General features: G+C 55.4%; 12 protein-coding genes across 12 annotated transcripts; 5 read left to right on the forward strand and 7 right to left on the reverse strand.

Annotated features, from left to right (window-relative positions):
* Positions 1 to 519: 519 nt before the first annotated feature.
* On the reverse strand, positions 520 to 723 carry CDEST_06862 (uncharacterized protein; the record flags this gene model as incomplete). The annotated part of the gene is made up of 1 exon (XM_062923021.1): positions 520 to 723. The coding sequence occupies one exon, from the start codon at positions 721 to 723 to the stop codon at positions 520 to 522; it is 204 nt and encodes a 67-aa protein (XP_062779072.1).
* A 152-nt stretch (positions 724 to 875) lies between these two features.
* CDEST_06863 (Putative deoxyhypusine synthase, DHS-like NAD/FAD-binding domain superfamily) lies at positions 876 to 2,819 on the forward strand. Its single transcript, XM_062923022.1, has 4 exons — positions 876 to 1,432; positions 1,548 to 1,774; positions 1,833 to 2,612; positions 2,684 to 2,819. The coding sequence occupies exons 2-4, from the start codon at positions 1,556 to 1,558 to the stop codon at positions 2,753 to 2,755; spliced, it is 1,071 nt and encodes a 356-aa protein (XP_062779073.1). The 5' UTR covers positions 876 to 1,432; positions 1,548 to 1,555; the 3' UTR covers positions 2,756 to 2,819.
* A 292-nt stretch (positions 2,820 to 3,111) lies between these two features.
* On the reverse strand, positions 3,112 to 3,760 carry CDEST_06864 (uncharacterized protein; the record flags this gene model as incomplete). Its single annotated transcript, XM_062923023.1, has 1 exon — positions 3,112 to 3,760. Exon 1 carries the CDS (start codon positions 3,751 to 3,753, stop codon positions 3,112 to 3,114), a length of 642 nt encoding a protein of 213 aa, XP_062779074.1. The 5' UTR covers positions 3,754 to 3,760.
* A 412-nt stretch (positions 3,761 to 4,172) lies between these two features.
* On the forward strand, positions 4,173 to 6,505 carry CDEST_06865 (Putative cyclophilin-type peptidyl-prolyl cis-trans isomerase domain-containing protein). The gene has a single exon (XM_062923024.1). It carries the CDS (start codon positions 4,472 to 4,474, stop codon positions 6,107 to 6,109), a length of 1,638 nt encoding a protein of 545 aa, XP_062779075.1. The 5' UTR covers positions 4,173 to 4,471; the 3' UTR covers positions 6,110 to 6,505.
* A 346-nt stretch (positions 6,506 to 6,851) lies between these two features.
* CDEST_06866 (Putative cyclophilin-type peptidyl-prolyl cis-trans isomerase domain-containing protein) lies at positions 6,852 to 12,727 on the reverse strand (the record flags this gene model as incomplete). The annotated part of the gene is made up of 3 exons (XM_062923025.1): positions 6,852 to 11,791; positions 11,840 to 12,367; positions 12,485 to 12,727. 2 exons carry the CDS (start codon positions 12,725 to 12,727, stop codon positions 11,942 to 11,944), a joined length of 669 nt encoding a protein of 222 aa, XP_062779076.1. The 3' UTR covers positions 6,852 to 11,791; positions 11,840 to 11,941.
* CDEST_06867 (Putative Heat shock factor (HSF)-type, DNA-binding, Heat shock transcription factor family) lies at positions 7,235 to 10,582 on the forward strand. The gene is made up of 2 exons (XM_062923026.1): positions 7,235 to 8,565; positions 8,661 to 10,582. Exons 1-2 carry the CDS (start codon positions 8,075 to 8,077, stop codon positions 10,399 to 10,401), a joined length of 2,232 nt encoding a protein of 743 aa, XP_062779077.1. The 5' UTR covers positions 7,235 to 8,074; the 3' UTR covers positions 10,402 to 10,582.
* A 267-nt stretch (positions 12,728 to 12,994) lies between the features above and the next one.
* Positions 12,995 to 13,541, reverse strand: CDEST_06868 (uncharacterized protein). The gene has a single exon (XM_062923027.1). The coding sequence runs from the start codon at positions 13,448 to 13,450 to the stop codon at positions 13,265 to 13,267; it is 186 nt and encodes a 61-aa protein (XP_062779078.1). The 5' UTR covers positions 13,451 to 13,541; the 3' UTR covers positions 12,995 to 13,264.
* Positions 13,505 to 15,936, forward strand: CDEST_06869 (Putative major facilitator superfamily, MFS transporter superfamily). The gene is made up of 6 exons (XM_062923028.1): positions 13,505 to 14,060; positions 14,117 to 14,288; positions 14,345 to 14,536; positions 14,590 to 14,857; positions 14,914 to 15,773; positions 15,829 to 15,936. The coding sequence occupies exons 1-6, from the start codon at positions 13,906 to 13,908 to the stop codon at positions 15,874 to 15,876; spliced, it is 1,695 nt and encodes a 564-aa protein (XP_062779079.1). The 5' UTR covers positions 13,505 to 13,905; the 3' UTR covers positions 15,877 to 15,936.
* Positions 15,937 to 16,952: 1,016 nt separating this feature from the next.
* On the forward strand, positions 16,953 to 18,707 carry CDEST_06870 (Putative tRNA-splicing endonuclease, subunit Sen54). Its single transcript, XM_062923029.1, has one exon. The coding sequence runs from the start codon at positions 17,218 to 17,220 to the stop codon at positions 18,691 to 18,693; it is 1,476 nt and encodes a 491-aa protein (XP_062779080.1). The 5' UTR covers positions 16,953 to 17,217; the 3' UTR covers positions 18,694 to 18,707.
* A 1-nt stretch (position 18,708) lies between these two features.
* CDEST_06871 (uncharacterized protein) lies at positions 18,709 to 19,023 on the reverse strand. Its single transcript, XM_062923030.1, has one exon. The coding sequence runs from the start codon at positions 19,015 to 19,017 to the stop codon at positions 18,805 to 18,807; it is 213 nt and encodes a 70-aa protein (XP_062779081.1). The 5' UTR covers positions 19,018 to 19,023; the 3' UTR covers positions 18,709 to 18,804.
* Positions 19,024 to 19,923: 900 nt separating this feature from the next.
* On the reverse strand, positions 19,924 to 20,267 carry CDEST_06872 (uncharacterized protein; the record flags this gene model as incomplete). Its single annotated transcript, XM_062923031.1, has 2 exons — positions 19,924 to 20,030; positions 20,123 to 20,267. The coding sequence occupies 2 exons, from the start codon at positions 20,265 to 20,267 to the stop codon at positions 19,924 to 19,926; spliced, it is 252 nt and encodes an 83-aa protein (XP_062779082.1).
* An 834-nt stretch (positions 20,268 to 21,101) lies between these two features.
* On the reverse strand, positions 21,102 to 21,515 carry CDEST_06873 (uncharacterized protein; the record flags this gene model as incomplete). Its single annotated transcript, XM_062923032.1, has 2 exons — positions 21,102 to 21,212; positions 21,300 to 21,515. 2 exons carry the CDS (start codon positions 21,513 to 21,515, stop codon positions 21,102 to 21,104), a joined length of 327 nt encoding a protein of 108 aa, XP_062779083.1.
* Between the last annotated feature and the right edge of the window lie 1,755 nt (positions 21,516 to 23,270).

A 23,270-nucleotide genomic window follows, 5' to 3' on the forward strand; every position in this document is an offset into this window, starting at 1 on the left:
CATATATGTAATGACTGGGACGTGGAACCAGAGAACCTTGGTCGTTCGTGGGTCGTTGGAAGACTTTTGGAGTGGCCGGGTCCCAACCTCGGACAAGCGTCGCCGGGTGTGGACGCGGTATGCGGTTTGTGTGTGGTGTGTTCAGGAGGTGGTCAGGAAGCGGGAAGCGGACACGGCGGGGAGTGGGTGCATCCGAGGGCGGGTCGTCGTTTGCTGTGTGTCCGCGTAAAGGTATCCTGTTTCTGAGTCTGAATGTATCGATGGTCGAGATATCGAAGTAGCGGGTGACGGCTGCGTGGTGTTGCCAGCGGGTAGGGGCTGCTACGAAGTCTGCGTGGACGTTACGAAGGGCGGGCGCGGGGCTTTAGGTGTTCAAGTGTGCTGAAGCGCGGAAGATGCGACACCAACGCACTCGGGGGAACAATCGTGTGATGTTGAAGGATTGAAGACGGTACGGTACCCCCGGCCACTGGTTCAGCCTGCGAAATACGGTTTCGCGTGCAGTGGCGCTTAATCGAGCTAGGCTTGGACAGGTTCAGGTTGGATCTCCTCAGAGTTCCGCTGGGGGCAGCGCCAGGCCGCCAGCCTTTTACCGCCGGACACGCTAGACCGTTTTCGAGTCTTGTAGCGGGACCCCGGCACTTCAAGTACTGGGCCAGCAGGGCCAGCAGGGCCTGCCTCCGAAATCTCAATTTCCAAGAGATGCGGTACGTACTTGGCCATCGTGATGAGGTAAGCCTTCAATGGTCGTCCCGACCCCCGAGTCCGCCGTGTCACGTCTTCGTGTCTCCCAACCGTAAAACGATGCTCCTCCTCAGCTCAGGCACAAGCAGCAATCCGACACACACCCACACACATACCTTTCGATGCACATGCACCACACCCCAAACGCCAGGCACACACCACCACACACCACCAGGACACGTTGTTGCCGTGTCGCCTTGCCATTAGATGACGAGGTGCGCAGGTGGGACACTGACACTGTCGTGAAGGCCCTGCCTGGGGTGGGGCCTTGTGCGCGCCGTGGCAGACCCTGCGGCCTTAGCCCAAAACTGATGGCCAGTGGACTCCACCTTTCCGTCAAAATTCTTTGCAGAGTGGGGCTCCTTCTTTACAAACATCGCGACCGTGGAGCCATTCCATGGCCGCCCGGATGGAGTCATGGTACCTGGTGTGGATGCAACTTTTACAACATAATATTCTCACTTAATTCCTTGTCCAAATTGCCGAACTTACCGCAGCCTCATTGATCACCAAAAGAGAATCTGCGCGTTGACTGTTGAGCTGGATAACTGAGACGGGGGGTTTTGTCTGATACCCACGTACCTGGTCATCCAGTTCAGTTCTCCGCCAATTCTCGGTTTCCACATTTGGGTGTCCGTACCTTGCCTTAGATCGCCACCACCCCTCTCTCCCACCCAATTCTCAACTGGTATGTATACATCAGCACACATGCTTGGAGCTCAAGACAATCTCATTCGGGGTCCTTCCGACTTGATTCACTCACCGCTTTTGGACTTTGACTGATTCGATGTCCCATCGCGAAGAAAGCAATATGGCGTCTCAGGAAAACCCCAATGCCCCACCGGCGGCTGCTACCGACGCAGTCCTGGTCGTCTCTGAGGAGATGCCCGAGGACTCCCAGAAAGTCGAGGAGCTGGACTTTGATGACTTCGAGGGCCCCATCACAGCCGAGAACCTGTGCAACGGCATGAGGTACATGGGCTTCCAGGCCTCGTCCCTCGCCGAGTCCGTCCGGATCATCAACGACATGGTGAGCTGCTCCCACGTGCGTTCCGTGATGCAACCCTGCTGATAGGGGTCTGTCCAAGAGGGCATGGCGCGACCCGGAGACCGGCGATAAGACCACCATCTTCCTCGGCTACACTTCCAACATGATATCTTCTGGCATGAGGGGAATTTTCAGGTGGTTGGTCAAGCACAAGCACGTGTCCGCTATCGTGACGACCGCCGGAGGAGTAGAGGAGGATTTCATTAAGTGCCTGGGCGACACTTACATGTCCTCTTTCAGCGCCGACGGCGAGGGCCTCCGCAAGAAGGGCCAAAACAGAATCGGCAACCTCGTCGTCCCCAACTCTAACTACCGCGCCTTCGAGGACTGGGTCGTGCCCATCTTTGACAAGATGCTCGAGGAGCAGGAGGCCAGCAAGGGCACCGAAGACGAGATCAACTGGACGCCCTCCAAGATGATTCATAGGCTCGGCAGGGAGATCAACGACGAGCGCTCCGTCTACTACTGGGCGTGGAAGAACGACATTCCCGTCTTCTGCCCGGCGCTCACCGACGGCAGCTTGGGAGATATGCTGTACTTCCACACCTTCAAGACCTCGCCGAAGCAGCTCAAGTGTGACATCGTCGAGGACATCAGACGTATCAATACCATGTCCGTCCGTGCAAAGAGGGCAGGCATGATCATTCTGGGTGGCGGCGTTGTCAAGCACCACATTGCCAACGCATGCTTGATGCGCAACGGCGCCGAGTCGGCCGTGTACATCAACACCGGCCAGGAGTTCGACGGAAGCGATGCCGGTGCTAGACCAGACGAGGCTGTCTCTTGGGGTAAAATCAAGATTGGAGCCGACGCCGTCAAGGTATGCAGCCGAGAGGGATGGAAGCGATGCTTGAAGTGAGAGCTCTGTGGCTAACTAACTTGTGTCTCTAGGTCTATGCGGATGCTACTGTGGTATTCCCGTTCATCGTCGCAAACACATTTGCCAAAGACCGTTCATCATAGATATCAAAAAGGGGAATAGAGAAGACGCCGGATCACATTCAACCTGATACTGACGACGTGCCCCTATGATGTCTTGTACACTAACGATCCTTCCCCCAAGACTTTGATGTGTCGGATCTTCGAGGCCCGTTGCCTTGAGAACTGCCCTGGAAACTATCTTCGCCGCTTTCCATAACCCCTACCTCAAGCGACGCTGCATCATTCCTTAAGCAGTAACACACATGCCCTGGAGCCAGAGACTGATGACCAGCGCTCTTCAACCCGGGGCTTAAGTGTTGTGGACAACAAGAACACGGCGTTCTCCTTTGACGTTGGTCAGTGTGCATTGTTCCATTTTCTCTAACATTCCCGGTACATTACTCTTCCTCTTTGTCATCTGAATCAACTGTTCCTAGATCAGGATCGGTTTCGGTCTCGTCGGAGTCATCGAAATCTGCTGGCAAGATGTCGCTCGCAGAATGGTCGCTCGGGATAAGGGGTGCCATCCAGCCACATCTGACAAGCAAACCATCCATAGAGGGAGATTCACATGGTGTAGTGAATCGGCGGCGCACTGTTGCGTCTTCTGTCCTTGCTCTGCTATGGCTTTCGGGGAAGTGCCCGAGACGTTTCTGTAATCGGAAATCTGCACACAGGGCATGGGAAGGATCAGGTTCGGTGACTGAACACAAGCGTCGGCTTCTGGGAAAGGCACAACAGGCCATCCACTCCTCTTGGTCTACTGGCTCGTGCACGAGTGGCAGAATTTCGCCAGTGGTGGTTGCCGATATGGTCGCTGAGCCATTGCAGGTGGCTCTCGTATCGGTCGTCGACTGGCAGCGAGCCATCTCCAGCAGCCCGTCCATGGCGTCCGCCTCGCGACTTTCTCGGCCTCGTGTCTTGAGAGAGGCCCCATGATATTCGTTCTCCGTGTTGTGTCCAGTGCTGGGTTCTTGGGGACTGTACCACGCAGAAGAATCTGTGTGGTCCTGGTATGGGAGTCCGTACATGGGAAGCATGGTGTTCTGATGTACATGCCAGGCTGTTAATGAAAGATGGAACACACGCTCATTTCTGCCATGCTCTCCCAATATGAGGTAAAACGGTCCTGCAACGGAGAAAGTTCTTTAATATGGCTTGTCCCTTCCATGGTTCACAATGACATTAGCATGGGGAACTGCACACATCAACTGCCCGTCATCTCCTATGAGCAAGAGTGCTTATTAATAGAAAAACGAACGCCACAAGATAGAGCTCATCGGCAGCAAGCCAAGGAGCGCCGTCAAGATTCAATGATAACTGAGAACACCCAAATAATAGTTTTGTCCTGGCTGGCAAGCTTTGCGAAGCTTGTTAGTGACAGGTAACTTGGCAGAGATAATAAGATAAGGACGTAAGGTCGCACAGGCACACTACAATACCAAGATACAGTATAGGGAGTATGTTGAGCCCAATTACTTATAGCTATCGAGAGGTATATAATTCGTTGCTGCTCAAGCAACCTAAATGGGAGGCGATCTGAAGAAGCTCCACGTGATCTTATCGATAACAGATCCGGTCTAAGCCGCCAACAAGCAAGAAGGTCACGCCCCAGAAACTTTCGAATGTTGTAGCTGCATCCACCCGCATTCTCCACGGTTCGACGTCGTTTCTGTCAGCCTCAACCCTCCTTGTCCATTTCCTCAAGTACCCAAGGCCTGACCTCGACAGGACTTTCTTTTGTCGCGGCCGGCCAAGATGTCGGCCATCTACAACCTTGAGCCGCAACCGACGGCGTCCGTCATCCTTCACACCACCCTAGGTGACATCTCCGTCGAACTGTTCGCGAAGCAAACGCCTCTCACCTGCCGCAACTTCCTTCAACTGGCACTCGACGGCTACTACGACAACACCATCTTTCACAGACTTGTACCGGGCTTCATCTTGCAGGGCGGCGACCCGACAGGAACCGGCAATGGCGGCGAGTCGATCTACGACGGAGGCGCGTTCGGCGGCGAGCTGGATCCTTGGCCGATGGACGAACGCCGTGGCCATAACGCGGGCTCAACGGGCATTGGCTTCAAGGACGAGTTCCACTCGCGATTGAAGTGGAATCGGCGTGGGCAACTGGGAATGGCGAACGAGAGCAAACCCGATACGAACGGCAGCCAGTTCTTTTTCACGCTCGACAAGGCCGACGAGCTGAACAACAAGAACACGCTGTTTGGGAGAGTGGCTGGCGACACGATCTACAACCTGGCGAAGATGGGCGAGGCCGAAGTCACCCCGGGCACCGACCGGCCGACGTACCCTGTCAAGATCACGAGCATCGAAATTATCGTCAACCCGTTCGACGATATGGTGAAGAGATCGAGAGTTGCGGCCCAGGCCCCGAAGCCAGTCGTCGTCGAGAAGAAAAAGAAGAGGAAGGGCGGTAAGCAGCTGCTGAGCTTCGGAGACGACGAGGGTGACGGTGAGGAGATGCCAGTCTTGAAGAAGAAAAAGTACGACACGAGAATAGTGATGGACGTCGACGAGGACGAGCCGGTTGAGAAAAAGCCGCCAAGGCCCAAGGCGAAATCTAAGGCAGAGGTGGGCAAAATCGAAGCCCCGAACCCCCCACGTCGATCCGAATCCGAGTCTGCCGAAGAGAAGAAGATGGCACCATCGAAGGAAGTGGCGCCACACGGGAGTAAGACCGACATTCCTATCCGGCTCCAAGACTCTCCCTCGCCCTCGCCCTCGCCCGAAATCCGGAACACCAAGTCCGCTCTCGAAAAAACAAACGAAGAGATTGCTGCACTCAAGGCCTCGATGAAGCGGAGCTATCAGCCCGAACCGGTCAAGGAGACGAAGAAGTCGGCACTTGAAAGCATGATTCCGGAAACATCAATTCGAGGCAGGAGGAGAAGGCCCGGCGGCAAAGCAAACACCAGCGACGATCAACAGGCACTTGACTTTTTGAAGGCGTTCAAGTCAAAACTGGAGCATGTTCCGGAGGAGAAAAGCAACGGACCTGGCTCCGTTGCCGAGGACGCCATTGTCAGGGACAAAGCTGGGGACGAAGAGGCAGAACTCTGTGATCTGCACTTTATTGCCGATTGCCAGAGTTGCAAGGCGTGGGACCAGGCTGCCAAGGAAGATAGCGACGACGAAGGGTGGATGTCACACGCGCTCAGCTTCAAAGCGGACAAGCTGGGCAAGGATCTCAGTTATCGCAAGAAGGCGGAGGAGGAGTTGGTTGTGATTGATCCTAGAGAAAAGGCGCGGACGCTACAGGAGGAGAAAAAGGCATCGCGAGAGGCCCGGAGCGGAAACTCCGGGCGGGAATGGGATCAGGCACGAAACTCCAAGATGGCGCGAGCTTCGGCTCTTGCGGGCAGAGGAGCCAGGTAGAGAGAAAGAGAGAGGGAGAGCAATGGGTCAATTGACAAGGATGAATGCGAGCCTGTAGGCATGCGCATAGCGGCAACAAGCCAATGATACCCCCTGAAACGGATCGAAGAATCGAAGAGTCGAAGAGGATTTCCCCCTCATAGAGTTTGAGGCCGCGTTAGTCATTGGAATCCCTTGATGCTATTCAGACAATATTGTAATGGGGCCGTGCTGGACGGGCTGAGATCGAAGAATAAGCTTGTCATCGGGGGGAAATGACGTTGCGAGAAAGAAGCTCCCCACAGTCCCCACATGCTTCATCGAGATGGCCCCGAGAGAGGACGGGTGTCACCGAGGAAGTAACGGCAGTGCGGCCGAATCTAGACCCTTGTTTGAGTGTGCACCTATATTGTAGCTGGGAATGGGTGGGAACCCATCACCAGATTGGGACACTGAAGTCCCTCAAATTGATGCATGTTCCTGTCTGGCTGGATAGCAGAGCAGTCTGTGCCTGTCTACGAGACTATCTACACGTGATTTCGTCGGTGAGCTGCTGGCCTTTTTCGGAGCGTTGATTGGACCGGACGATCTGTCCCGTTCCCAAGCGACCTTATCCTGACCAGAGGCGGCTCCCGAACGACCACGGTGCCATCTATGGTCCGGGTAACCTGCTGCAGGCGGGCGCATATAATTTTTGACAGAGTACCTAGGTAGATGTACCGACCGACTTCTTTCTTTTCAACGGTCTCCACCGGGAGCCAAAAGTAGCCTTGAGCAGTAGTCCCGCTTACCTAGATAAATCATTGATAACAGGAGGCATATCATCCCATTATGTTCGGACCAGAGACAGCTTCAATTCCAACTCTTGACTCTTTGAGGTTTAGGTTCTCACTCGTGCAGAGACATTCCTCCGTCTGTCTTTTTATTATATTTTTCTATATACGGCAGACGCTGCCTTCGCCTTTAGGTGTCTCAAAGTGTTTCTAGGCATTTAGAGACGCTGCTTTTCTGTACCTTCTCACTACCAAGACAATCCATCATCCACAAAACGTGGAGGACGCGACATCATCCACCCCCACCAAAAAAAAAAGTGTGTGTGTGTGTGTGTGTGAGAGAGAGTGAGAGACAACGCGCTACGCCCGCAAGCCAGCAGCCAGCACAGCACTGAGCACCAAGCACCACCGTCTCAAGCATACCTTCCGAACCACCACTGACGCCTGACGCCTTGCGCCTTACCTCACCTTGACTTACCTAACCACGACCTCACCTTTCCCACCAAAAGAAGCGGAACCTCCCATTCAGAGCTTTCGCAGCATCCTCCGCGATCAAGACAATCGTATCCTTGCGCCGAAACTCAAGCCAGACTTATCGCGACAAGGGCTCCTTTGCCGAACTGTAGTTCCAACTATTGTTGTTGGTGTTTTTCTTCACAATAGACTTCCTTTGCGAGGCATCTACCACACTTTTGGCGATTGATTCAAGGGTCCACAGCCTGCCTTTCAATCCCCTGTCGTGACATAGAAACATTGTCACGGGCGGCGGCGACGACCACAGCGACGGCGACGACGGCACCGACGACGTATATAGACTAGCAACCGTACTTTATCCACCACGCCCTGCAGCCATCGCGACTTCCCGACGACCACCTCTCATCAATCCCACGCAGAGCCGGTTTTGCGCATGCGACAAGCGTCTGCCCGATTCCCTCTGCACCATCACGACCGATTCATCCATACATCCGGCTTTGGCCTCTGCTGTTTGACAGCCACATCCAAGAGGCGGTTTGCTTGCCCTCGGCGAGGCTGTACTCGGCATCCTGCAGCCTGAACTCACCGCCCACGCGGCCCGCGAAGAGCCAAACGAGCCTCGCTGAACAGACGTTCCCCCGCGGCAGCCATCGCGCTCGTCTCGAGGCCCTGCATCACCTGGCGACTTGGCCGATACCCAACGGCCTCCGCCTCCAACACCCGCCTATACCTACACCGCATGCACATTCCCATGTCTCTGAACCCTCGAAAACGACCCGCGCCAGAATCAACGCCCGCCATGCCGATGCCTCAGGTGCAACAGCCGACATTCCCCAACCCAACCGGTGACCCGTTCTTGCGATGGGGAGGAGCGGCGGATGCAAATGGCCTCATCGATGGAGCCGGGGCCCAGGCCATCAACTCGTACGGGATCGTTCCCGGCCCGCAACAGCAGCAGTTCGTGCCGCCCACACCAAACCCCAACAATGCCCTTGCCAGGAGACAGATGAACAGAGCACTTGTTCCCACCGGTGTGAGGCAGAACTTTGACTCGCCAAGTGACCCCTGGTCTCTCGGCGGTGAAGACTCTGCGCTCCTACAGCAGCAAGCAAACGGAACTATGACCGAGACCGACAACATCGAGGTCTTGGAGGAGATGGCCCGCAAGGCCATGAGGGAGGCGCAGCAGAAGCGGAAGCAGATCCCGCCCTTCGTGCAGAAATTAAGCAGGTCAGTTAGAGGCGCCATCTCCCACAAGCGCCGACAGCGCGTCTGTGGGAGGTGGGAGGGGACTGACTGGCTGCCGAATACTAACATTTGCACAGCTTCCTAGACGATGACAAGAATTCCGACCTGATTCGGTGGTCCGAGAAAGGCGACTCGTTCGTCGTTCTCGATGAGGACGAGTTTGCAAAGAAGCTGATCCCGGACCTTTTCAAGCACAACAACTATGCTTCGTTCGTGCGACAGCTCAACATGTACGGTTTCCACAAGCGTGTCGGTCTGTCAGATAACTCGATGCGCGCGAGTGAGCGGAAGAACAAGAGTCCGAGCGAGTACTCAAACCCGTTCTTCCGACGGGGGCACCCGAACCTGCTCTGGCTCATCAACAAGCCCAAGGGCGGGAATAAGGGCAAGAAGGGCGGCAAGAACGCCGAGGTCGAAGGCGACAGCGAGGAGGACGTCGTCGTCGCCGAAGACGCAATGGGCCAGGGCTTCGGAGCCACCAGCACCCCTGCGAGCAAGGCCTTGCCTTCCCCTAGCGACATGCCCCTCCAGAAGAAGGAGATGGTGCTGATTCGTGAAGAGCTGGCCAAGGTGCGGGAGCAACAACGGATGATCATGACGGCCATTCAACGAATCCAACAAGATAACTCGGCGCTGTATCAGCAAGCCGTTGTTTTCCAGAGCCAACACGATCGGCATCAGAATTCGATCAACGCCATTTTGAACTTCTTGGCCAACGTGTTTAGGAAGACACTCGAAGACCAAGCCGGACCTCAAAGTGTAAACGATCTTTTGGCGAGCATCATCCCGAATGGCAACAACGCCACTTCGGTTCCGCAAGGAAGCGTTGTCGACTTGGGCGATTACGTCCAAGCAGCACAGAACTCGGCCAGCAGCAGCAAAAACAACATGAACCTTGCGAAGCGTAGGCATGCGATTCTGCCCCCTATTCCCAATGCACGTGCCAACACGGTTTCTCCATCTCCGGTGTCCGCCTCGTCCACGCCTCAGCCATACAGTCGCGAGATGGGGACGGTCACGGAACTCTTTGATACCCCCCCCGGAGACCATACCTCGCCCAGCAACTACTTAGCGCAGGAGCTCGAGACCAATCCCCACGAGAGCATGATGAAAATCATCCACAATACCAATGCCAACAACTCATCCGGCATTGACCTCCCTGAAGTCGTCAATAACACCCCTGCGACAATGAGCAGTGACCAGCGGAACATGATGCTCAATGCAATGGCAGGTCGGTCAGCCACGCCCTCTACCAACGCCCCCCGGTCTGCCAAACCCTCGGTCTCAGCCTCTCCCAATCCGCCTGCGCCATCGGTTACCGCGACCCCCGAAACGCCTCCCATGCCTGCCGCCTCAGGCCTTTCGCTGTCCCCCATTATGGGTTCTGCGGCGCCGCCACCTTCACTGCAGCAAATCAACTTCAACCAGGAAGACCTCGCCGCGCTGCATCGCATGCAAGAAGAGCAGGCGGCCAAGTTGGACCACCTCTCAAGCATGCTTGGACCGCTCAGCCCGTCTGGTCGCATACCCGGCATCGAGGAGGCCGGGAACGCCAACGGCTACTTTGACGGCGATCTGGACATTGACCAGTTCTTGAACACGGATGCGTTCCAGGGTGACAATGCCTACCCCGGTGTCAACTTCAACGGCGACGGAGACGACTTCAACTTCACACTTGACGGGTCTGGCATCAACCAAGGCGGCACTAACGTCAACGGCACGCCGAGCTCTACCGGAACTGAGGAGATCCCGCGAGAAAACTTTGACGGACTCAACGGAAGCCCTGATCGCGGTAACAAACGGCGACGGGTGGGTTGATAGCTGATGGAACGAAGGACGATCCATCGCTTGGCACTTTTTCATGACTTTCCTTTGGCCATCACTAAACCGATTGGTGATGTACGGCCTTGAATCATCTTTGCTTAATGACACAAAACGGCCGGGGTTCTTCTCTTGTTTTCCTTTTTTTTTTCCTCAATGTGTCTATTGTCTCTCGTTTGAGGCAGATACTGGGAGGCGGCTGGTTTTGTTGCTGCGCGTATGGAAAGCCATATTGTCCACATGGGGGGGAATGTGGCATTTGTTTTCTTTCGTCACTTTTCCCTCTGTTTGTCTGGGTAGGGAGGGGTGAGTCGGGAGGGAGGAGTTTGCGTCGATGAAATCAAACACACAGTCTCTGGATGAGTGAGCGAGTGAGTCGCTCAAGGTCTTATCCACTCAGGCATGGCCGAGAAGGGCGAGGACTTTCTGGGACGGATTTCTCTTCTTTTTTGTAGAATTAGACTCGCCGCTTCGGTTAGGAGCTCTCCAAACGCTGGTCTTTACGAACGATTTCTATCTGGTTTGGCGTGACTTGGAATGCTTTGTGTGACTTGGTCCGGAAAGGACTGATCGGTGTGATGTTCAGGTTTGGTCAGCTCAGCCGTCACGATGCAAGCATGAAGACGCCACGCCGTTGTGCAGTGTTGCGGGGAATCCGAGGTTGATATTGGCCGGGAATGCCGCTCAGCCGAGGAATCGATGACTCTTCACTTGACGGCTGTGAGGTTCAGGAGCAGTGCGGCTGGCTGCCGGCGGCGTCTGGGCAACATGGGTACAGGTAACGAGACAAGGCAGCTGACGTCTACGCAATCCGGTTCCGTCTCTTGATGTGTCGTGATGGTGTGCCCCAGCGAGAGGCTCCAGTGAGAAACTCGACGCCATTGGAAGTAATCCGAATGCTACGTGTCTACGTAATAGTGCGCCGACCCCCCGCCCCCCTTCTTGCGACTGCTCTGGCCATGTGGGAGGGGGTCAAGGTTCTGGACCGCGGGCGTCGACAACAGAAGAGTTTCTACGTGCAGCGTGTACCCTTTTCCCTCGGCTTCGGCCTTTTACCGTTTTACCCTTCTACCGTCTCGCCATTCTAGCAAGATTCTAGTTCTAGAATCTCGGCGGTGGGGGTTCCGTCTCTCTCAGGACAAAAAGGCGGATAGAGTGGAGAAGGAACTGGGCTGGACGGGTTCCATGGGTTGTCGTTGTTGTTTTGGTAATGGAGGGGGGCCGTCTCAGCAGGCGTCATTCGGCTGGGGGAACACTAGTTTCGCAGACGAAGGCATTGTCGGGACAAACGGGTCGTCGGGTTCATGGATAGCCAGGTCTCGCGGATAGCGGGCCGGTATGTCGTCCAAAGTGCCCCGTGGAACATGTTCGTTTTATCAAGTCGTATCTGCAGAGGGTCAGTATGAGTCGCGTCGACGACAGTAGGCGACCATACGGGTATCACAGAAACAGCGAGATCTTCGCGGGGATTCCTCATCGTCCCCTGTCACACCAACTCGTCCCCTTCCCACACACAGCAGGTTTTTGGGCTGTTTTCTCAACCAGCTAGCGGGTTCGCATGGACGGTAACTCTCTCAATCTTGACAGGTTCCTTGGGCCGGTTCTTCCGGTCAACCTCAACCGCCTCAATCCGGTCCAGCGTCAGCATGCCCTCGTCGCCAATGACGCGGCCAAACACAGTGTTCAGGCCGTCCAGGTGCGGCGCCTTGTCGAACAGTACGAAGAACTGCGAGCCGTTAGTCGCGGGGCCCTTGTTGGCCATGGAGACGACGCCGCGGGCCGAGTGCTTCAGGGCGGGCCGGATCTCGTCCTCGAAGGTGCCGCCCCAGATGGAGGCGCCGCCTTTCGGTTTCTCGGGCGGCGAGGGGTTCGCGGGCGCGCCGGTCTGGGCCATGAACTTGGGGATCATGCGGTGGATCGGCGAGTCATCGTAGTAGTGGGAGGCACAGAGGGCGAGGAAGTTCTGTGGTCGTCAGTCTTTTTGTTGTCATCCCTTTATCGCCCTCCTGCCTGCCTGCGGTGGTGGGATGGGTGACGTGGGGTGCGTCATGGAAGGGAAATGCTGCATGCACCGGCTTACCTCTGCTGTCTTGGGGACGCTTTCGCAAAAGACCTCGATCTTCAGATCGCCCAAGTTTGTGTGCAGCGTGACTGACATGTTTCTCGTCTGTCGGGATCGCGAACTCGAGGTGTTGTCGTCTGGAGTTGGACAAGTCTGGTATCCGTAGATCGCAGACCAAATCGCAAACCGCTTCGGCGTTTGGAGCTGTATGCGATTCGGTCTTTGATTGGTGCAGGTGTGTGGAGACCCAGCTGAAGTCATCGGGGCAATGAGCTCCGGACGCCGGCCGAGTCGAGCGGAGTGGAGTGTTCGAGGTCCTCCCGCCCACAGCCAGCTGGAAACGGTCCGTCAGGCATGAAGGATGCCTAATCCAGAGAGTTGAAGCTGCCAAACAACCTCCACGCTTGTGTCTGCGCTTTGATTTGGGACTTGGGGTGATGCAAAACACCTTGAGGCGGCGACGTTTCTCTTCGTCCCGGCTTCGAAGATGGGGGGAGGGGGGGGCGAGGGGAGGCGGGGCTTGACTACCTAACAGCACATAACATTTACGGCTAAGTGGTTACTAGGTCAATCCCGGGTTGACACACATCTTACAGAGTACTGCACTGCCGGTTGCGCTTGGAGAGGCAACATCAGCTTGACATTGGAACTCAAATGGGGCCATGTCGCGATACCCCTCCACATGCCGTTTGTTCGAGGACCTTCGTCCACCCTCGTCAAAACGTCCCATGGCCCTCCTTCGAATTTCCGTCTCTATTTACTTGACGACTTGTTATCGGCATCTCAAACCTAATGACGTCAGTTTCTCAGGAGGATATCGTGGTTGGGGCCAATGTCTGGCCCAAGGACTCGGTGACACGGCCCAATGCCCGGTACGCGCGGGACTGCGGGATCGCGGGACCGGATGAAAGAGTGGAGAACATTGACGCCGGGTGCGCCACCGGAGGAGCCACACAGCTCGGGGCTACTTACTGCCCTGGGCATGTCCGTGAGGTCTTGGAGCCGGCAACTTTACTCGGTTGGGATGTTTCAAGCGGACTCGACGAGCTCGGGGCCTGTGTGTGTGTCGCGGCGAATCTCTTTCTCTCTTTGAAGTGCGTTAGACAGGCGTCCGATAATCGTGAGTCTTGGCGTGCCAACGGTCACTGCGTGTTGGGGAGCCCGCGGTGACAGACACCACCACCATCTCAGCCCTCCCCCTCAAACTGCATTCGCATTGCATGGCGTCCTGCTTAGGACGATGACGGGCATCTGTTCGAATTCATTCTCAACTTCGAACGCAACACTTGGCCTGGAACTTGCTGCGTTGGCTTCTCCTTCATTCTTTTTTTCTTCACTCTCATATAGAGTCGACGTGTCTTAGCCCCTTCCCTTTTCTTTAGAGGTCCTGGCCATTGAAAGGTAAACCGAAAGCAACCGGCGAGAAACAGAGGCAAAACATGGGGTTTACCGACTTTGTGCGAGACACGTTTGCGTGGAAGGCGATCCGAATGGCCACGGGGGGCCGGTCCCCCGCCTTCCAGTACTTTGACGAGCGCCATCCCCTGATCCGCCAACGATACACCGAAAAGGTCTATGATCGAGCCGCCTCGGCGTAAGTATGGCAGAGATGAAGGGGTCTGGGCTATCGTGCTGATTTTCTCGTGATAGATTTTCTTATGCATCAAGACATACTGAGGTACGGGGACAGTCGCTGGACTATGGGAAGGGAGCTGACAACGAGTTCGCCAACCAGACGATAAGCCGCACGACGTGGGAGAAGTATGGAATCGAGAACAGAAGGGGGCTGCATCTCGTCGAGTTCTTGCCGAACGATCCGGAGGTACGACAGCGTTCCGCGTATTCCATCTCACCATGATTGCCAACTCACAAATACAGAACCCGCGAAACTGGTCCGGCTTTAAGAAGGCCGTGGTCAGCTTCGAGTTGTGCCTTCTGATCATCGCCGTATACGCCGGGGCATCCATCTATACCGTGGGGGTCCACGGGGTCCAGGTGCATTTCGGCGTCTCGGACGTTGTCGCCCTCCTTGGGTTGACGGTCTTCGTCCTGGGATATGGACTCGGCCCCGTGAGTGCACGTCTCAAGGCCGTCGACTCGTATCAGAACCTGACTTGGTACAGATGGTCTGGAGTCCGTTATCCGAGGTCCCCCAAATAGGCCGAAACTCCGTTTACATCCCCGCCCTCATCATCTTCACCCTCGCCCAGATCCCGACTGCGCTGGCCACCAACATCGGTATGCTCCTCGGGTTCCGCTTCGTCGCCGGCTTCTTCGGGTCCCCGATCCTCGGATCTGGCGACGGCATACTGACGGACCTTTACGCCACGCGGAAGCACACCTATGTGATGGCAAGCTTTGCGCTCCTTGGCATCTGCGGGCCCACGCTAGGTAAGACCGGACACCCGCCCCCCTTGTGCAGTGTATCTGACCCAACACACCGGTAGGTCCCATCATCGGCGGTTTCGCGGTACAGGTTAAAGACTGGACATGGACCGCCTGGATCATCTGCTGGTTCAGTGCATTCATCCTCATCGTCCTGATCTTCTTCCTCCCCGAAACAAGCGCCGACAACATCCTCTACCGGCGGACTATGCGTCTCCGAAGGGCCACCGGCGACTTAGGCTTTGTCTGCGAGGCGCAGCTCAAGGCGGACAGCATGCGAGGCGCCGAGGTCCTCAAGGTGCACCTCGTCCGACCCTTCACGCTAGTGCTGACGGAGCCGACCGTCTTCTTCGTCAACATGTACACCTCGCTCACGTACGGCCTCATGTACATCTGGTTTGAAGCCATGCCGCTGGCCTACAAGATGGTATACCACTTCGATACCGGAACACAGAGCCTGGCGCTCCTGGGGCTCATTGTCGGCGTTTTGGTCACCATCCCTCCATTCTTCCTCTATTATCGGTTGCGTCTGGAGCCCAGATACAACCGTAACGGGAACATCGAGCCGGAAAAGCATCTCCATGCCGCCATGATTGGGTGTCTGTTAATACCGGCCAGTCTGGTCTGGTTCGGATGGACTGCGAAGCCCTCGATCCACTGGGCGATCCCCATCGTCGGCTCCGCGTTCTTCACGGCCGGTGCCCTGCTGCTGTACATTTCGTTCCTGAACTATCTCTCGGAGTCGTACCCGGACCACATCGCCTCCGTCCTCGCCGGGAACGAACTGTTCACCAGTATGTGCGGGGCGACGTTCCCTCTGTTGATACCGATCTTGTACTACAAGTTCCAAGTCCTTGGTTCGAGTATGATCCTGGCCATCTTCGCCGTCGCGTTTGTGCCTCTTCCCTATATACTCTACATGGTGAGAAGTCTTCCCTCATGCGGCACACCCACGACTCAAGCTGACTCTACTACAGCGGGGCTCCAGACTTAGGAGACGCAGTCCTTATGCCAAGACAGGATAGATAGGCTTGGGTCGGGTAAGTAGCGAGAACAGGGCTCTGGTAGCAATATTTCGTCTGGAGATAGAGTATCAATTATCTTCCCTTTCACACCAATCTGCAAACGGGCTCAGAACCAAACTCTTTTTCGGAACGGGTATGCACCAAGCATCGCATCGATGTAAGCAACAGCAGAGAATGCCCCAACAGACGCCTCCCGTTCGCATACTTCGTGACAGTCTTGCCACCGTCTGAACTTAACACTACCTATCTCGGGTCTGGTCTCAGGACTACAGAATCGTGGAACCACCTACGTGAGAGAAACTATAAGATCGAGGAGACGCATAGGGACCATAAGTTCGAGAGGAACTACGAGACTAAGCAGTGTACTCGGAACGAGTTACAGGCTGTTGGCTTCTGATGACGTTCGGGGCGAAAAGGGCAATACAAGACCAAGACCAATACCAACGGGGGTCATGTGCTGATAGTGTATGCCCTTGCTCTTCCGTTGCTGTTGAGATGAGATGAGCTCAGTATTCAGGATCACTTGTCATCCCTTGTCCATATGTTTTCGTTGGTGGCCTCTTGTTGGAAACGGGGACTCGATGTCCATGCGTTGTGTCAGCATGGCACACGTAAGGAAGTCGAGTTTGCCTCGGGACACAAGCATCGCTACCGTCGGTGAGACGGGAAAGAAAGTCAAGAGAGAAGAAAAGTAGGAGGGAGGGGAAGGCCTGGATATGTGGTCCAATTGTTGCGAGAGCATTGGTACAGACTTGTATTCATATGGCGACCATCCCGCAATTTCCGACATAAAGAAAAGCTCCCATCCCTTTCGAGGAGCCACGAGTCGCGGTTTTTGTTCTTAGTTGAGTTTGACGAGGGCTCACGCTCATTCCCAGTCTCTACAAACTCGCAGCGGAGTTCACCGAAGGTACTTACTTGTTGCTCTGTGTGTTTACAACCTTCATCCAATGCTTTTGAAATCTTCATACGTAATCACAGTCCTTTGAGTCGTAATGATATAACAGAAAGGAAGACTGGTATTATTGAGCAAGTCTCGGTGTTGGATAATAGTATGTATCTACTGTACTAGCTAGGTATCAAGGTGGTGACTTTCGTGCGCGCAACTCCAATTGGCCCAAGCTTTTCATACTTCTTCGCGCAGCTGCCCAATTTTTTTCCACTTTGGAGGGGCCATGTACAAGACTCACATCGCCTTCTTGACTCCTACTCCTCCTACCAGTACGCCGACGCGACCGAGATAACCCCAATTGCGAACCGAATCCTGGAAGCCCACCCACCCTCCGTCGACACTCCTGAAATTTAAGAAGAAAGAGCAGCCCACAGTCAGAGACCGCGAAAATGCCCCTCGACGACGACGACGACAACCCCACCGCGGCGCCGGCCGTTCAGCTCCAAAACGACTCGGGTGCCGGCGACGAGGCCGAGGACGAAGGGCTCTTCGACATGCGCCTGTTCGCCTCCATGTTCAACAAGAAGGGCGTCTCGAGTCAGGCGGTGCGCAAGGGCCAGAAGGACTTCGAGTCGCACGGCACCCGCGCCCAGGAGAACGCGCTCGAGACGAGCAGGCAGGTCATCGAGGAGGTGCTCTCATACTCGCGCGTGCACCGCGACACCTGGAGCAAAGGGTGGTACTTCCCCGACTACTGGCCCGAGACGCTGCAGGCCGTCGAAGACGGGGACACGTCTGGGCTCGCGAGGCCCGAGTATCTGCAGGAGTTTTTGGCCGAGACGGGGCCCATCTACGCAAAGGAGCGGGTCGCCGTCGTCGAGGACATGAAGGGACCACAGGCGAAGTCGATGGGACGGGTCATTAGAGGGCTCAAGGCGCCGAGGCCGGCAGTCGGAAAGCTGTGGCTGTTGCCCGAGGAGGCGCTGTTCCTCGTCGAGAGAGGCAGCCTGGATCTCTGGTGGCCCTTTCGCGAGCTTGGGGAGATCTTGCCGCCGCCGGAGAGCAAGGTTGCGGAGAGAACCGTACACGATGCGGAGCAAACAAAAGCAAATTCCGACGAGGAGGCGGACGAGGGCTCAGACGACGAATTCGACGCCGGCGTGCCCCTAAGTTTACAGGCCGCATATGCCCTCTTTATCGGCGTGGACGGCGAGCGGGGCAAGATTACCCTCCCCAAATACCAAGTCTACTCGCATCTCCGCCGGTTAGGATACTACGTCCAGCGCGCGCCGCCTGATGCCACCAATCTTGTACCTCAGCCCCAACCTGCAGGGAAGTCATTATGGCAGTGGCTCGTTTCACTCCTCGACAGACCCGCGCCCACGCCGCAGCCCTACGGGCCCCTCGTCAGGCCCGGCGTCTACCGCCAATACAGCCTCATTTACAAGCAACTCGAGCTCCTCGTACGATACCAGCCCACGGCCGCTGCCCAGGAACCGGTCGCGCCGGAGGGCGCGTACAAGGTTCACTGGCACGTGTGGAAGCCATCCAAGCATCCGAATCTGCGCGTGACGGACCTACCGCCGCCGGATATTCGCATCGCCGTCGCCGACGCGCGGGATGACCCCGTGCCGTCGTTCGAGGAGGTGTCGGCGCTGCTGGACTCGACGCCGTACGATCCGCCCGACCTGAACACGATGGGTGGGCCGGGGCGACTGTACCAGAGGCTCAGGCACGGGTACCGCAATGTGCTGATCGCGGTTGTGGACCGCGGCCTGGTGAACTTCATGAGGTTCGGCCAGGCGGCGTTCGGGGAGGAGAGGCTGTATGAGAGGTTTGACAACCGAGGCGGGTTCCGTGGCGGGAAGAGGGGCGGGAGGGGCGGACGGGGGCGAGGTGGAAGGGGCAGGGGACGCGGTCGGTGATTGGACGCCCGTCTTGTGAACGTCGGTGCAGGAGAGCGGCCGGCTCTCCATGGGATACCCAAACCATCATATTTAGAGTCATGTACGGATACAACTAGAGAGCTTCACAGCTCATGTAGGGGTGGGGAAGGGCGTATGATCTGCGCCCTCAAACGTGCCGCCAATCTTGTTTTCCGAGAGCTCCGGTACATCGACTCTGCTCAAGCCCGCGATCAAGAACATCGTGGACAACATTTGCCAGCATTCCGAGTCACGGGCTCTCTGTACATCGCTACTGAACCAACCACAACACGTTGACCATTGCAAATCGTTCTGGCCAGCCATATTTAGCCTTTTCCTCGTCGATTCCCGAAGTCAGGTTGTGATTGAGTTGGTGCGCGGGGCAAACATTTCTATCCTCTACCTACCTAGTATATCGCCCGGTTGACTCATTCCCCCCGCCCTCTCGTGTGCCTTCCTAGCGACTATAGGTCCCCGCGGGAAGTTAACTTGACAAAGTGTATCCGGCACTATTTGATGATTAATTACTCTTTTGATCAGGCATCCAAGGCTTAAACGGCGAGTCCGTGTCCATCGAGAGGGGGGTAAAGCTAAAGTTTGAAAGGAGCGAAAGAAAAAAAAAAGGGAAAAAGGTGTAATTTTTTTCTTCTTGATAGGTTGGGGAAATCGGCGAGGAATCCCGCGGTCAACCCAGGAGGCTTGTTTAATGCAGCACGCACTCCGTGCTAACCAGTTTGCCTTTTGCCCTTGGCCTATGATGCCGTACCTGTACGATGCGCAGCCGCGCCCAAAGTTTGAGTTGCGGAGGAAAACGGAGAAGGGACTCTTGAGCTATTGATATAGGTGCTGACATGTGCAGGTTCCCTCCCGGGTTGTTGCGTTGACTACGGCTTAAAAGAGGGATGATACACTCACTCTTCCCGTTATCATGGGCTCCGTCGCAGGAGGGGGGGGGGGGGGGGCTAAGAGGCCACATGCGTGTGTCGATATCAAATGGCAAATGGCAACCCTTCAAAGATCTCGGCGAAATCGATTGAGAGAGGGAGGACTCGTCGCCGGGCCCCTCCTGGAACGAGCACCGGCTCTCGGCTCTGGAGGTGGAGGTGGGTCACCTTCAGTAAAAAAGATTACAGAGATAACCTTACGCACGGACATCCAACTATCTAGTGGGAAGTCCGTAGTCTTTGGCCCCCCCCCCCCCCCCAAAAAAAAAGGCATCCGAACAACCGCCTAAACGCCTGACCCTGCAACGTTGTGTTTCTGACAAGTGTGTCTGCCTATTAATGCCTTGCTTAAGCGAGTTGTACCTGGATAGAGTTGACAAGGGGCTCCGGTTTCTACTCTACAGTCAATCACATGGTAAAGAAGACGAAGAAGCAGGACGCGGGAAGGGATGGGAGGGGGAGGGGGAAGTGCATGAAGGCAACACCTCGATTATGTACATTGTTCAAGCTGAGATATCTGCCGCAGCGGGAAGTTATGATCGAATTCCGGATGGCTTGCCAACGGAGCCATCGTTGAGTCTCTGTCGGACCGTACGCGAGAAAACGAGATGCTCGCAGGGCGTATGGCATGTACAGACCACTATGCGAGGGTGCCAGTTCGCCTATCCCTTGCACCATGTTGACCGAAGCACATATGCGGCCAGGCATTGTGAATCAATTCCTCGGATTCATAGCAAGCACAATGCCTGCGACACGTACACGGGACAGGCTTTATAACCACCTGGTAGTCTACTTGTAGAAGGGAAAGAACCCCCTAGGAGGACCAACAGGCAGACAGCAAGTCTCTGGAAGGCAAAAAACTGCTGGGAGGATGCATAGTGGCCTAAAAAATAAAATTTGACGCGACAACAGCAGGGTTCGAACCTACGCGGCCGAAGCCAACAGATACCTTAGAATACGCCGGCGGAGATGCCGGTTTAGTTCAAGTCTGTCCCCTTAACCACTCGGGCATGTTGCCTTGCTTGATTGATGAATTATTCCCGGCCAGTTTTGGAACAAGTATGCTTAGCTCATAGAAGGTGTGGGCTCCAGAGGGTGCCGATGCGCCATAAGCAACCATCATTGGCCCAAAAGATGCTGGAGCATACCAAACCCGCTGAACGCGGCCCCACCAAGGTCCTCCCTCAATGCTGGCTTGAACCTCTAGACTGTTTTCGTCGTGGCAATGCTTGTCACGTCAGGGCCACCACCCGTGAATCTTTTCATGAATGAAGGGGTTTTATGATTATCGCTGTTTCGCTCCTGGCCCTCGGTTATGGTAAATCCCATCCGATTTGTGTTCTTCGCCCTTGCTGTCTGTCACTGTCACCCTCTGCTTGGTCTACCCAAAAACACACTGTAATGGTTGAAGATATGAGAAGACCACAGGGTGACAGTAGCGAGACACAGAGAGTGGAGGCAAGGTTAGAGATTGTTGCGCGGTCTATTATTGCCAACAGTGGCAAAGTCTCTCGAGAGGGAAACTCGGTACAGCGGGTTACAGCTGGGGGACAGATCCGGGTTATGTGGCTCTGCCTATCCTAACAGGGTAGTTGAGTGCGTGGGAACTCGGGAGAGACGACGACGAGCATGGGTGGCAATAGCAACTTGCCTCTAGCATACTTTTTGCGCACGAGAGTCAAAAAAGGTTCCAAGTCCGAGCCGAACTCTGGCTGCTGCCTCTCGGAACCCGCATCTCTCGGAATCCGCGGGGAGCCTGGGCGTACTCTGTGACCTCGAAATACTAATCATTGCCAATCCACGGCGCGGTTGCGAGAACAGCAGCAGAATCAGGATGGGACAGCGTGTCTTCCTGTCGGCGCGTCGCCGCGAGAGCATGCGAGTCCCCGGTATCCATGCACTTTCTCATGCCACTTGGAGATGGAGATAGTCTCCGAGCCGGCGTTGCGGCGAAAGTCTACTGCGTTGGGGGAAGGGTGCGCGCAGCCGAACAGCTCGCTCCTACTCAACTATTCGACCATTAGACTCACCAGTTTCGGAGGGTTTCTGGATAAGGTACAGAGAGAGTTGCGGCGTTTCGAGTTGAGGGATTGTGCAAAGCCAGGTTTACTGACAGAGAAAGGGCCCGAGGGAGGGGGGAAGGGGGGGGGGCTCGACTCCACACCCCTTTTTCCCTTCTTTCGTTTTCGCATATGTTTGTAGACTATCGCATCTGATGATCTGGCTGAGGCTGACTCGACTCACAAGCGAAGGGAGTTGCGCAGAACAACTGGTTGTCGACGCCAAGTATCGGCATCTTGGCTGTTAGTTAGGTGGGCATGACATAAAGGTGAGTAATGCCCTGCTTCTTGGTCAGGGTTGAGAAGAGCGAGCAAGGATGTTATGGGGAACAATGGCTGGTGCAACGGCTGGCGGGGCCGAGGACGGCAAGGGACAATGCGATCTGATACGCCAATGCAGTGTCAGTCCTGGTTATTTACCGCGAGCGTAATAAGATGATTGATTATATTAGTACCTCACCTTTATGGGATTCGTAATCGCAAAACTGCAAGTTCCAGGTTCCAGCGCCGAGGGAGACAGGTACATGAAGACCGCAGCCACGCCATGGATGAACGAATTTTGCCGCCTCATGGCATCAGAGCATTAGGTTACGCTATTACAGTTGATCGCTTGCTGCGAGTGATATTGGGCAACGTGTCGGGCGCCCCGGAAGCGAGCGCCCACGCAACTCAAGAACGGATGGAGAGAGAAGGGGGGGGGGGGGCGATGCACGTGTTGCAACAAGATTCCTGCGGGGAATGAGTGACTGGAGTTGTTGGAATTGCCTGACTGGTCAGGCAGAGTTGCTGTCGCTTGTCCATTTCTCTTCCCGCGCATGAGAACTGGTGGTGAGTTCTGGTTGGTTGGGTCCCTCTCCTTTGGCGTGTCAGAAAGGAAGAGCGAGCGGCAAGCGAAAGCAAAGGCAACCAACCGGGTTGTCTTAGGTTGGGTTGTGCTAGGCAGTCCGGGCTCCAGGTGTTGATGAAATCAGTAGGTACGGTGATCAAGTACCTACTTTGGACATCGCCTGTTTTAGTACGTACTCGTCGCCGGCTCTTTCCAAACCATCACACCAGACCTGATACTGATACAGTGTGCCGAATGAGCTTAACCCAAGGTGGGAATCAGGGAGGGGCAAGTGGTCGTCTCATGACGGTACGAAGAACTAGAAGAAGGAAAAAAGTGAAAAACGTGGGAAAAAAGGCAGATCGTGAGCAGATAATGCGGGACACCATTTCCGAGGGCACCAACCAGTCCCTGCCACCATCCTTGCGCCGCCCGATTAGGTTGGGCCTTTGCACGTAGAGATTCTGAGCGCGTAGACAGGATACGGACCATCCCACCAAAAAAAAGAAAAAGAAAAAAAAAAAGCATCAACTAGAGAAAAACTAAACGAAGGAAAACCGGCATATAACAAAAACCAAAACCCACTGCAGCCAGATGACGAGAGAAAGTATCCAAACCCTGTGCATCGAGAATGAGTAACCTTCTCAATCGCATACACCGTTGTATCTCGGAAGCTTGAGCCACTGATACACTTTTTGGGTTTCTCCAAAGGTACCGTTACAGTACCCAGATGCTCCTATCTTACCT

The sequence above is a fragment of the Colletotrichum destructivum genome, chromosome 4 (assembly GCF_034447905.1).
Source record: "Colletotrichum destructivum chromosome 4, complete sequence".
Classification (NCBI taxonomy): domain Eukaryota; kingdom Fungi; phylum Ascomycota; class Sordariomycetes; order Glomerellales; family Glomerellaceae; genus Colletotrichum; species Colletotrichum destructivum.

Excerpts from the sequence above, each read along its gene's own strand:
- CDEST_06868 (XM_062923027.1), bottom strand. The coding sequence starts at position 13,450 with ATGCCCAGGGCAGTAAGTAGCCCCGAGCTGTGTGGCTCCTCCGGTGGC.
- CDEST_06865 (XM_062923024.1), top strand. The coding sequence starts at position 4,472 with ATGTCGGCCATCTACAACCTTGAGCCGCAACCGACGGCGTCCGTCATC.
- CDEST_06863 (XM_062923022.1), top strand. The coding sequence starts at position 1,556 with ATGGCGTCTCAGGAAAACCCCAATGCCCCACCGGCGGCTGCTACCGAC. Across the intron at positions 1,775-1,832 it reads TCCGGATCATCAACGACATG|AGGGCATGGCGCGACCCGGA; the intron begins GTGAGCTGCTCC and ends GGTCTGTCCAAG. Across the intron at positions 2,613-2,683 it reads TTGGAGCCGACGCCGTCAAG|GTCTATGCGGATGCTACTGT; the intron begins GTATGCAGCCGA and ends TTGTGTCTCTAG.
- CDEST_06871 (XM_062923030.1), bottom strand. The coding sequence starts at position 19,017 with ATGGCTGGCCAGAACGATTTGCAATGGTCAACGTGTTGTGGTTGGTTC.
- CDEST_06867 (XM_062923026.1), top strand. The coding sequence starts at position 8,075 with ATGCACATTCCCATGTCTCTGAACCCTCGAAAACGACCCGCGCCAGAA. Across the intron at positions 8,566-8,660 it reads TTCGTGCAGAAATTAAGCAG|CTTCCTAGACGATGACAAGA; the intron begins GTCAGTTAGAGG and ends ACATTTGCACAG.
- CDEST_06869 (XM_062923028.1), top strand. The coding sequence starts at position 13,906 with ATGGGGTTTACCGACTTTGTGCGAGACACGTTTGCGTGGAAGGCGATC. Across the intron at positions 14,061-14,116 it reads TATGATCGAGCCGCCTCGGC|ATTTTCTTATGCATCAAGAC; the intron begins GTAAGTATGGCA and ends TTCTCGTGATAG. Across the intron at positions 14,289-14,344 it reads TCTTGCCGAACGATCCGGAG|AACCCGCGAAACTGGTCCGG; the intron begins GTACGACAGCGT and ends TCACAAATACAG.
- CDEST_06870 (XM_062923029.1), top strand. The coding sequence starts at position 17,218 with ATGCCCCTCGACGACGACGACGACAACCCCACCGCGGCGCCGGCCGTT.